This window comes from Aythya fuligula, chromosome 8 (assembly GCF_009819795.1).
Source record: "Aythya fuligula isolate bAytFul2 chromosome 8, bAytFul2.pri, whole genome shotgun sequence".
NCBI lineage: Eukaryota > Metazoa > Chordata > Aves > Anseriformes > Anatidae > Aythya > Aythya fuligula.
The window spans coordinates 11,898,182-11,911,401 of record NC_045566.1 but is presented as its reverse complement, the minus strand read 5'-3'; the positions used below and the strand labels follow the sequence as shown (position 1 = coordinate 11,911,401).

The window sequence follows — 13,220 nt, the reverse complement described above, 5'->3', positions numbered from 1 at the left end:
ATTTGTTCTGAAATAAAACTTTATTATGTGTTTTCTCATAAGAATTGAAATGACTACCCAATTTTAAATTGTAAGTAAAGTCAAATTCTTATGGAGTGTCTCTAAGAAATATATAAAGTGCTGTTGACATGGGGTCCTGCCTAGTGGAAGTTGGCTTTTCCATAGTTTCCTTGTCCTTTGGTTTGATATATATATATAAAATATATATATTAGTTTTTTTTTCTGAGATAAGAAGTAGGTGATCTTGGGTCTGAGGTTTGTCTTGGATTTCAAAGACCTCCTTTTTGAAATGTGGATCATTTCTTTTTTCAGGTATCAGTATTGGTTTTCAATATAGACTCTAACATAAATATCTTGACAAACAAAACATAAAAGCTGTAGTATTGCAATGAAAGAAATAGAAATGATCATTCCAAAGGAGAATGATCAAGAAAAAAATCTTGGAAATCTACATCCCAAAATAATGTAACATTCACACCAATGACCTAATAATGATGCAGGGCACTGCACTGACAAGCAGCAATTGTGCTTTACTTCTCTGCTAGTGCTTGCTGACCCCTAAGACGTATAGAGGTGGAGAAATCCACAGAGAGATACGCACGGGACTTCCCCTAGTAGCTGCTGCTGTCTGCCAGAAAGCCCCAGGATCCTAAGTGGTATTTTATATCATGTCCGCTGCAATAAATAGACCAAAATGGGCCTAGAGCACTGTGAAATTCCAGAGAGAATTAAGCAGGGATTAATCTGAAATATGATAGCTGCCACTTTAACGGACTCATTGGAATACAGAACTTGTAACTTTTGATTTTTGTGTGATCGCATATGGATATTTTGTACTTCTGTGATACAAATGCACACCACCTGTCCCAGGTTGGGTAGAACAGCCCACGTAGGAAAGCTTGTGTACGTATTGATTTTTAAGGTTTTGCATCCTTTCCTGAAGCCCTGTGTGGAATAAGATGTTGGTGTAGACTGAAGAATTGACATCTTTCTTGCTTGGGAATTTCTACATTCCTGACTGTTACGCTGCTACGTTTATACTGTGTGCATTGCTTTTTCTGGAATCTGGGTTTAACTCAAAGCTTTCTGTACCAATATTTTTATCCTTATTCAGGACACCAACACAAAGGGGAGTTCTGCTGGAAGAGGACTGTAGGATTGGATTATAATGATATTTATCATAGTGTTTTCCATGTGAAATGTTAATATGTGATGCTTTAAATCTTGTTTCTGTTCTGATGTGACATTTTAAAATTAGACCATTCTTAATCTAATTACTACTTCAGCTTTAATACTTTTTATTTCTTGCATAAAATTCATTTTAATTGCAATAACAAGTACTGTATGTTTTATGAAACACCTTCACTGAAACTCTTGGATACTTTCCATTATGGTCTCTGTAGACCCATCCAGTTTGAAAATACGCTGCTTTATCCTCTCCTTAATTACAGTACTTGGAGCAACTTTCTGTTAACTGTTTCATAAGTTCTACAGAATAATGAGTCTACCAGAACTAGAGAGAGTGCAGCAGAAAACTGTTCACAGGAGGAAGCTTGCTGTTGCTTAGCTACCTATCTTTTTAATTTGGGATCTCCAGCAACTCAATAATGACTAGCCCTTAAGCTGCTAAATGCATTTGTTCATGACGCATTGTGCCATTTTGTATGTGTATTTCACCTGTGTGTTACAGCTATTATTGTAGGGAGAAAGAGGGCGTTTATAATGGGGTTGTATTTTACCATAAATCACAAAACCTAAATATGTCAATTATATAAGCAGTACTTAGAAAAGTTCTTATGTGTGTTCTGCTACAGTGAAATTCAGAATGAGTCAAAAAGCTACTGCCTCTGCTTCTCCAGATCAGTCCCAAATAAGAGAGTTATGCATAATTTGTAAGTACTGCAACTTGTCTGTAGTCTTTCAATCATACGCATTCTGACATCAATTTAGGCACAATAAAGCTATACAATTAATTGCAAATTTAAATACTGCAACACTTAACATTTTTTGTCCATATTTAGCAATTTATTACAAGTGAGAAAATGCCTGAATTTCAAAAATTGCCTTTCACAGAAATTTACTGGAATAAGACCCTGAATTAGGCCCTGTTCATGTGATAAGTACTGATTTTTTTTAAATTATTATTATTTTTAGGAATCTGAAAGAAACTTTTTATTCACTAATGCTTTATGATCAATCCTAAAAGTGATACAAAGGGCCAGCTTATCTAGGGATTGCTTATGGCCACAGAACTGGTATAAGCATAGGAAGAAACCATCTTTTCTAAAACTGTTTCCAGTACGTGTAGGTAAAATAGGAAACCTTTCTATTCACTATTGAAATATTTCTGATTTTAATAGCTTTTCCCACTAGGAGAGATCTCAGTGACATTTCCCTGCCCTCCTGAGCAAAATTCTATAGGTGAAGAAGTTTCTGCAGCGATCCTGGCACTAGGCAGCCTCCCTGCAGAGGCTTGCCTGTGCTCTACAGGAGGCCATCCCAGCCTGGCCTCTGACTTCAGGGTGAAACACTGAGGTGCTGCTGTGCCTCCTAAGTGTGATTCCACCCTTCTGTGCCCACACAGGTGCGCAGGCAGTGCTTTTGGCATTGACACAGCTGCGCCAAGAGGGAAGAATTGCTGGGTGAGCTGTTACAGCTGTGCTGGCCAAAAGCTCTGGCAGGATATGTTACAAGTACAGTTCGCTGACATTAATTTCCAGAAGCAGGGGCTCCATCCTAAATCCAGAGGGGTGTGATTCACAGGTGAGACAGGCAGCTTTTCCTAAATGAACCCTGGTGCTTAGTTGATGTGCCCAGCTGGACAGAGATGTGTTACTGAAGTTTTCTATGTAACATTTGTTATGATTTTAAATGGATGAATTTGTCAAGTCAAAAGCTACTTATGTTTTTATGTCAATGACAAACTTTCTTGGGAATCTACGATTAAGCTAAAGAAACCTGCTTCTTTCAGCACTTACAGGTATACTTTAAAGGTTTAGACATGAGTCTGTGTAATCTCATTTTAGGCATTGAAAAAGTTTTGATGTCTGTATGCCCCCAGTGGAAAATACTTGCATATTTCTATATAATTTTGTGCTCAATTAACCTCACTATTGACTTCCAGATGTACAGTAGAGTTGCATTTCTCTGCTCTTTTATTGTGGTTTAATATGTGCATGTAGATTCCAGTTTCCAGGTCTGTGAATCTTTTTTGTTAAGATAATTTATTTTTAAGATGGCCAAGTATGTAGCTCTTGTATAGCCTCAGATGTTTTGTGGGACCTTCATGTTTTTAACAGTAATATATCTTTCAGAATTTAACACTGCATCGTATGGCTTTAAGCTGGTAATTTTTATGTCCTTGATATCTCAGTGTAGAGACATTACTGCACTGGCCTTTGTTTCCTTGTGGAATTTCATGGAGGAGCTTTAAATACATGGCATGACAAAATGGAAAACCATACTCATAGATCACCTTATAAATATTTATTCATATAAATTCTTTAAAGAAATTAAATTACGTGTTCTATACAAAATAGGAGAGAGAGGCTTTTAGTGTCACTGACTGCAAATTGAAGTCATTTGTCTAGAAGGGTCAGATGCCACTTTGTGGTAAGGAATTTGTCTGAGATCCAAGAAAGGAAAGATTGATAGTACAAAGAGATTGATGAAACGGGCACTGTAATATGCACACGAAGTTATGGGTTAATTAGGAGGATTTAAACAAGAAAGTTCCTCTGTGCGGAGAAGTGTCATGTGCTGTTACTTTCAGAAGTGAGGTGTGCTGGCAGCCTTTTTGAATGTTCAGAGTTGATTTCCTGAGATCTTTATATGGAGATGGGTTGTGAAATCAGTGAGGTGGCAAATTACCAATATCACGTCCATTGCAGCTGATGGTTGCTCCTTAGGAAATTGAGTGGTTTGCATACATATATATACCATCTTTGGGATATATCTTTGGTTTAGTTGTTAATAATATAAATCATAGTGCTTGTTCTGTGATACCTGTATCAGAGGAAACAAAATCATTAATATTTCTGAGTTATCAGCTTCTTTGGGTGTCTCGGGGGGCATAGCTCTCGTTCCACTTTTAAGTGCAATCATGGTACTTATGCAAAAATCTTAAAGCTGTAACTGTGTAGCTTAGAGAGTGGGAGCTGAATATCCACAAACATTGTTTTCTTGTTGATAGAAAAGCTGTTTTGAAAGAACAGATGCTGCAAACACTTCCTCATTGCTTTAAAGTTCACCAGCCACTTGGTATGTTTAATGGAGAACAGTAAGGCAGGCTTTCATAAGCAGATGCGTGCAGAAATTGAAACAGTACCATCTTTTGTAAGTTATTCACGTGGCTGAAAGACAATTTTAAATTTGACTTAAATGCAACAAAGCTAAAATACTCGGTGTGCCCCTTGTTCCTCATTCTGTATGAGGACAGAATAGTGCAAATCATTCAGCAAGGCAGGAATAAAAAACTCAGAAAGTACAGTATTTATTACTGTAAAAGTAAATCACTTCTGTCTGCAAAGCAACCTGTAAAGCATAACTGCTGAAGCAAGAGTTGACATAGGCATGAGGGACTGAATTATACCTCTAAATACTGTAATTCTGATATTTCTGTCAGGATATTCTTAACTAAAATTTTGTATTCATACAGATTCACCTTGCTGCTTAGCCTTAGAGATAAGAGCTGCTGCACACCCCAAGATCTATCTCCCAGAATCCATTTCTCACAGAATATGGAGTATCTGAAAGTTTTGTCAATATGAGAAGAGGAAGAAGGGGACAGATGAGTTTTTATCTCGCCTTACTGTTAAGTGTGTGATAGAAAAAGCCTTAACAGATTGCAGTGAATTTCTTCTTGCTGAAGATGAAAAAATTGTTGAAGGGGCAGGTATTTGAATTGCAGAATACATTTCTACATAAAGGAAAAGCAGTCAGACTCAGTGAGGCCTCTGGGAAATGTGATTGACATTAAAAACAATCCTGTTTTGTGTTATGATATTCCTTTAGTAATGAATCATAGCTTTTTATATGTTTAGATATCTGTTTATTTAAAAATTTCTGAATACAGAAGGAGCTGTAGAAAACATTCTGGGTAGTGGAAAAACAATACCTTGTCTTCTCTTCTCTCTCATGTTTTCACTTCCAGGATCAGTTTTTCATACTTGTAAATTCTTCTCTTTTATTAACATGAAACCAGGTACGAGAAATTTTGTCCAAAGAAGTGAGTTTAAACACGTTCCACAATGACAATGTGGACCATCAAAGTAGCATCATGGGCACAGTTCTAGTGGCCTTATGTGTTTTTTTTAACCTCCCTGCTTGAGCATCCCCTCTCTTTCCATCAGCATTTACACCACATCAAGAAGAAAGACACTTCTTCTTTATGAAGAAATACAGCTTAATGGTGCTTTTCTCTGCTGCCAGGAGTTTTACTTTATTTTTGCACTTGATAAAACACTGTGCCTGTTTAATATGGAGACTAAGTATGAAATCTTTGTTTTTCTCTTTTTGTTTGTTCTTTTTTTCAGAAGCCAAAACAAAAGGACTGGCATCCTCCTGGAGGATTTATTCTAGGACTCTGGGCATTGATTATCATGGTTTTCTTCAAAACATATGGAATCAAGCACATGAAACACATCTTCTGAATCTGAGCAAGCAAGATGATTGCACTGACTGCTTCTTTGGATTCCCTGGTGTCATTTGAGTTCCCTGTATGTGTATTGTGGTTGTAGTGAAAAACAGTGTTGCAATCTCACTTCAAATGTTTTTTTGAAGTCATGTCTTCTGCTTCTTTTTCTGAAAAGAGTCTCACAGGTGGTTATAAAATTAGACTTTTTTTTTTTTAAGTTTGTTTTAAGTATATTTTAATGCTTTTTTGAGCTTATCTTTCCAGTTAAATTTAAAAAGAAGGGGACATAAATATCTTAACAGAATTTCTAAGGTTGACTATGAAATGTGAATGGGCAAATTTATTCCCCTATACTTATAAGTAAATCTTAAAAGAGTCATCCTATCACTGAAGAACTAGACAGTTTACGGAACATTATTTAGGATGTCATTTTATCAATAAAAGCTTAAGCCACTTTGCAGACTTTAGCATGATGTATTGAAACCTTTCTTCATAAAAACAAAAAATACAAGAAATAGTCTAGAAAGATATTGATTTTTTTTTTTCCTGCTCTGTTAAGTACAACCCTAAGAACAGTCCTCTCACCTTTAGGCAATTTTGGATTTAGGATTGTATGAGCTGGTGAAAGTGAAACAAATATACACGATAACCTCACTGAATCTACTTCATAAAATGCTGAAAAGGGTGAAACTACAACTATAGCATGTCCATTAGGAACCCTTAATAGATGTCTTTTCACTTCGTATGATCCAGAGTTGGCCTCTTTCAGGGTTTTCAGTGCACTGGATTTTTGCACAGAGCAAAACTGACTCTAGCATCAGGATGAAAAATGTTATCAGTTGTACTATTGTACTCTATAATGTCTGAGCACTTGGAAATGAGGTTTATTGTTTAGGTTTTGTATATTCTGTTTTGGCATATTGATTTGTTCTTCTTCGACGTGTAATGATGAATGCATGCTAAATGCATTTTGTCTGTACAATATACTAATAGTAGTGAAGAGAACAAATTTCTGCATGTATGGAAACAATGAGGCTGTCAACTAGGTGATGCTCTCGCAGTGTGCTTTTGGAGTCTGTTCCCTATCCTAATCATAATAAAGCTGATACATACATGATCTGAAGTCACTAGGAGTTATCTGTAATCACATTATATTGGAGGCAATAGTGATGTCTTAGCATATGGTATTGAGCATTTTCCTATTGCTCAGAACATACAAATCTCAGTGCTTATACATTTTTATTGTTTTTTCCTTTTTGTTCTCTTTCAGATTGACTGTGGCATCATAGCCTTGGGTTAGGGTTAGTGACCTTGTCAGAGAGCTATGTGTGTATGATGTGTATGTTTGTCTTGGATAACATTTTTCGCAAGCAGTAAATTAATATGCAAAACCTGATACAAGGGTGATTTCTTAAAATGTGTAAAGTTTTATCTTTCTCAGTTATTTCTAATGCAATAATCAACTAAGATCTGTTTTAGACAGACTAATAGGAATGTAGAGACATTATAGAAATGTATAGATGCTTTATAGAAATGAATCCTACAGAATTTGTTCTTAGAAGATTTGCTTACATTTAATTTTTTAATCCAGCCTTTGATACTCTTTTTTGTATTTTAATGAGTATTTTTAATCACATACTTTATGTCTAAGTTTTATCACTTACTTAAAAGTGGCTAAAGTGAAACAGATTGAGCTTTCTGCCTTACTTCAGCTGCAATTACACTTACTCAGACTCCTCTGACCTTACTCAATTTCTCTCTTTCCCTCTTTCCAGCCAACTTATCCAGGATGCAATAGGTAGAAAGCAACAGAACTCAGCTGAATTTTGCAAGTAGCAGAAGATACCACAGTTACTGTATTTTTAAAAGCTTATCAGCTTGGGGAAAAGGAGGCAACTAGGTTGGTTATTAAAATGCTATTTATGAATAGAAGCACTCAGTAAATATGCCTGTGAAGGTGATTAAATTGAAGCGAGAACAACAATTAGACTGAAATGTACCAAACTATGCTTTGGGCATTTCTAGCATTTTTAAAAGCACAAAGTAAGGAGTTGATATAGATAGTTCTCAGAGAAACCATAAAGTTGTCTGTGCTACATGTATGCCAGTATTTTCTATACTACACTAACTTTTATTCCTTGAGCAGTTATAGGCTGAAAGCAACCTTAGAAATGTCTCAGAATTGTCTGTGAATGTGTTTTGTGCAATTATTTATTTATTTGCTTTAAGCTAGTAATCTTTTTCCCTGTCAGCCCTTCAAACACAGTTTGGGATCTGGGCTCTGGGAACAAACCAGGACATTCTTACACACCATGTGTGCTTTTCAGGCCAGAAAATATGCTTGTGCAGTGTAGATGCTTTCTGCATTGTGCACAGATGATCTTTTTAATGGAATCCAGAAAACAAGCCAGATGGCAGTTCCTTTATTTTTCCTTGCATAGAAAGTTATAGAGCAGAATTAATTTCAGCATTGTGTGGGTCTACATAAAAGGTCTGTGAACCAAGCATGCCCATGCTTGCAGGATTTTGTACATGCATGTCTGCATCCTGTACTATGTAACTGCATTGACGTGTCTTGCAATGGGTTTTATAGGCATTTTAGAACACTGGAGGCTGATAAAAATGTAAAATAGTGGTTTCGTTTCAGTTTTTCAGCTCTCTTTCAGAATCATGTGTTGAAATGCATTACCATTATTCAACTGGAGAAACGGTAAGTTAACAGTAGGTTTATACTCCTATACACACTCTCATGCCTCTGCACTTCATTTGATTTCTAAATTGTCTTTAAAATGCTGTATACATTTGAGAACAGTTTTGTTTGACCATGCCCAAACATTTACATAAATGCACAACTGTAAGGCATACTTCTGTAACAGACTGAAAAGCAAGATCTCCACAGAAATCAGTGGAGAAGGAAGCCTAAGCAGTGATGAGATGATCAGCATTTGATTCATCTGTGCCAGCCAAACACTTATTTTTTTATCTGAATATTGCCATGAAATGCTGTCTTTCTAGTACAGGCAAAGATCACAGACTCATAAAAAATGTCTTTACAAGAGTATGTCTCTTCTCTAGAGATTGGTCTGGTTTTTGTCCCTTTTTCCTTCCCCCTTTCCCCCCCACCTTTCCTTAGAGGCTGGTCTCCATTATGGACTTCAGGAAAGCATATGTAATCTGGTTCTAATTCTGTTGCTGAGTGTCTGCAAATTGAGTCCATTTCCATCTCTTCTTTCAGCAATCAGGAATTTCTGTTCTCTGGTACCACATCCTGGAAACGCGTACTGGAAGTGAATAGATCTCATGGTCTAATGCCCCTTCAAATGGGGATCGGTAGATGTTAAAGCAGGGCTGAGTTGTACATAGTACTAAGCCAGTGATTTGTGAAAGAGCAAAGACCAGATTCAGCTATGAATTTATCATGCATATAGAGGATTTACATAGTGATAAGGACAGGGAAGTATTGTACATGTATATGGAACAATTTTGGGACAAAGCCTGGGATCATCAGAAAACTCAAGTGTCCCTGTGTATAGATCTTCCAGCTCTGTCTGTCAGAGAGCTCTGTGAGACCTGTTTGACTTTTATTATACTTTCTGGACTAATTCACCTGTGGACTGAGGACAAGCATAAAATATGTCACCCAGGAGACTAATTAATCCATGAAGTTATGAACTACAGAAAATAATGTATATAATGGAAGTGTCTTGTCCACCATAACTAGTTCTTTACAATAATGAGCATAATAGATTTCTTGCATTTTTTGAGTGTTAAAAGGTGTTTTTGTTCTTTAAATAAAAAAGGGGGAGATGCTTTTTGTGGAAGATAACTTCTGCTCTGTGTATTCCACTGTTACCTCTTTACGTCTCACTTTACGTCTTTCCATTAATTTTAAAAAATAATGTGCTATATGTGGGGAAATGCGTCTTCAAAGTGTGGGTGTTTTGTGTGAAAACTTATATATGCTGTGTAATATGTTCCGAAATCAGCATTTCCTAGCACTAATTTAACATGGAAGCAATTTTAAATAAGTTACGTTTTCTCATTAATGAGTATTTCTGCCGTATTTTAATGATTGAATCGACAGTGTTTAAGGTTTCAGTTCAAAGTTTTTGAGGGCATACTTAATGTTCAATTGTACTGTCTTCTTCCCCCTCAAGTTTTAGATTGTTGTTGTTGTTCTGTATGTATATACGTACAGCACACTGAAGCCTTGTCAATACAGCCATGTCTTTTTATTAATAGGCTTACTAGAGATGTGGATTGTATCAGCAGAAGTTACTTGGTAGCACTGTGTACAGGAGTACATTGAACACAATAAGCTACACCAGAGATGGGCTGTTTTTATAGAATAACAGCAGTGCTGGCAAAGCTCTAGCAAAGATGCTTTTACTTTTGGTATGATTTTTTTTCACACTGCTCGCTAATTCATAGCTTTGGTGACACAGCTCTGTGGAGACCAGGCAACCAGGCTATTTTGTTTGGGAGATTCATGACATGTCATACCAGTTCCTATGTCAAAGCTGATTAATTTGAAATAGCACATGTATTTCCTTCCATGCTTGAAAATGGACTTATTGCAATAACGCTGTCATATATTAAATGTTTGACTTGGTCCACTGGTTTTGCATGTAGCAGGCATTTTAAGTTTAGACTCCATGCTTTCTTTACATTTGGTTCTAATGTAATGTTACTTACTTGTCGAATGCTTTATTTATTTACCAATGAAGAGTACCACTAAGTATTATATACTACTGTTTGTTTTTTGTTAGCTCCTTACTCTCTTTGTGTTTCATATACTGCTTAGTTAGAGATATATATAACTGTATTAAAACATAAATGCTGTAGTGAGAAATGTTCCAGTTTTGTCCAACACAAAGGAACATAATGCTAGTAATGTCTTCCAGTTTTGACATTGTGTGCAGCTTGATTATAGCAAGGATGGAAGGAGGGGAGGTTAGAAATGTTATCTGCTTTCTCTGTTTGTTAAAATACAAACCTAACCTATGCTCTTGCCTTGAAGTCACATCAAATGTTTTCCTTATGAATTTCATTCATTCTGCTATTAATAGACTTGGATCGTGCATGTTTGGATTGCAACTAATAGGCTCTAGCTTGATCTGACGGCCAAAGTGAAGTCAGCAAAGTCCTAAAACCTTATACTCTGCTAAATATGCATTATTCCCTTTATCTTCACTATACTTAAGGAAGTATCTGTTGTCCTAAAAGCTATTGATGTTATCTTAATGGTTGTCTGTCTTGGCGGTGTAAAGAAGCTGGCTGATTTAAATATCATTGGGCATCTCCTAAAGGAGATAAATCTGCTCTGAGAAATCAGAAATGATTAAGATGGCTTTCCTTGGCTGTTAAAAAGGGTCCAGTTTTGCTCTCCATCTGAGCTAAGTGCTTTGACGTTGCTTTCAGTAAAATGAAAATGCAGTTACTGTTAGATCTTGCGACTGCTTGGCACAGGCCTTTGGTCTGCGTGGGCATATTGTGAGCATGGCAAGACTGTAACTGCTTCAGTGTACAAATCAATGTTCATTGTATACAGGATTTTTAAAATTATTATTTATCTATTTATTTATTTAGAGTCTAGCCCTTGTGCTCTGGTTTCCACCAAGATAAAGTTAGTTTTTCTCCTAGTAGCTGGTATGGTGCTGTGTTTTGGATTTAGGATGAGAATAACGTTGATAACACACTGATGTTTTAATTGTTGCAGAGCAGTGCTTACACTAAGCTAAGGACTTTTCAGCTTCTCACAGCACCCTGCCAGTGAGGAGGCTGGGGGTGCACCAGGAGATGGGAGGGGACAGAACCAGGAGAGCTGACCCAAACTGGCCAAAGGGTTGTCCCACGCCATGTGATGTCATGCAGAGCAATCATATGGGGTTTTGGGGTGGCTGTCCAGGGTGGGAGGGAGACCCATGTATGTCATATATGTCCCATATATGTCATATATTGTTACATCTTCCTCTGGAATTCTGCTTGTAACCTTATGGTGATGGAAAAGCTAATGATGTGTGCTCTTAACCTCTGTTTCCTGTGTTCTGATGGATTCCTTAGGTAACGATCTTCTCTGTTACGCTGTGCTTCCATAGATTTTTTGTAAGTCTTTGAAGAGCGACTTTGCAAAATCAGCTGTGGAGCTCCAAGTGGACTCATCACCTGGATCTTGTCCGCTTTCTTCAGAAAACACTGAAGAGGTGTGAATAGATTTGCAAGGCATGCCTTTTCTTACAAAAACTGCACTGATTTTTAGCCAAGACAAGTCTTTATGACTGCTAATTCTGTTCTGTTGTTACAGCTTTCCATCTATTCATTTGGAATGTGCTAGGATTACTTGTCTGTAGTTTCTTGTCTTTGTGTTCGTGATTTCTGAAGACACTTTCCAAACAAATTATTCTACAGTAAGTAAGGATACTGTATGTTGATCATCTGTTTAGCAGTTTCTCTGTCTTGCTCTGGTGTTCAAATACAAGGTAAGAAAAATTTTAACTTCTGCTGGCACTGCAAGAGTGTGCCTTGTTAGAGCTGTGCTGTCTTGCACACAGTTCTGGGAGGGTGCCACAGAAGGGAAGGAGATGCTGGTTTGTGGCCTCTAACTGCGCACCACAGTTCTTTGTGATACTGTGTTTGCCATGGAGCCTGTTCAACATTCAGCCATGATAAAAGTCACCATCTTTATTTTCACTGTGATACTGAAAGTACATCCTTACTGTGATTAAATGTTGTTTGAGGTTGCAAGTTTTGTTGTCATTTTCATTGTAGAAAATGCTTTAAAAAGTAGTGGTTATAACAGATATTCAGCATGAGCAGTTATTTTAGAGCCATTTTATCAAACATCCTTTGAGGCATTTATATTTTTCAGCTTCTGTCCAGAGAAAGCTTACCATCTTAGGCTCTTGTCCTTTCAGATTTCCCCGTTCTTTTTTTTTTTTTTTTTTTTTAGGCGACTGTGTTCCAAAAGTAATGATATGTAAGGTATGCTGGCAGTAGCTAGCTGGAAACTCAGAATTGATCAGTATTAAGTAATGTACCAGAAGTGGAAAACTCACAGAAGCTATAAGGTTTCTGCACTTTGTTCTTTTTTGCAGTACATTTTTCTGTTTTACAAATACTTTCACTGTTTAACTGTTTCCATACCCATTATTTTTTATATCCCTAAGGTATGTTTTTAATATAGATAGAAATTGCATCTCCTTGCATCAAATAAAAAACTTTCATTATTCAGAGGTGATTTTCAGAATTTTTCAAAGAGTTTTTGTGGTGCATACAATAGATCTATAGAAAAATGAAAAGAAACTTCTGCAGCACAGTGTTTGCTGTTGAGCCACAACTTTCCACACTGTCAGCTTCAGCCTGACTTTGATCTTCCTGTTTCAGGGGAATATAGTTAGACAGCACAAACCATGCTCCATTGCCCATTTGTTAGATTCCCTTCAGATCATCCCCTCAAACTTACTGGCTGGGTAGTAATCTGCTCCATACAGGTCTTGTATTTGGAATGTTCTTCCATCTGTTTTTCTGTTGTGTCCTTGCCTCCTGAGCACTATCTAGATTAAAAATCATTTTGACTTCCTAAGAA

At 36.8% G+C, this 13,220-nt stretch overlaps 1 protein-coding gene across 1 annotated transcript in view; it reads left to right on the top strand.

The window, feature by feature from the left end:
- The window catches only part of PIGK (phosphatidylinositol glycan anchor biosynthesis class K), a 73,293-nt gene extending 67,479 nt beyond the window's left edge, over positions 1–5,814 (top strand). The window contains exon 11 of the mRNA XM_032192701.1: positions 5,535–5,814. Within this exon, the coding sequence (XP_032048592.1) occupies positions 5,535–5,651 (117 nt within the window). The 3' untranslated portion in view covers positions 5,652–5,814. The remainder of the gene's footprint in view (positions 1–5,534) is intronic.
- The last annotated feature ends 7,406 nt before the right edge of the window (positions 5,815–13,220 follow it).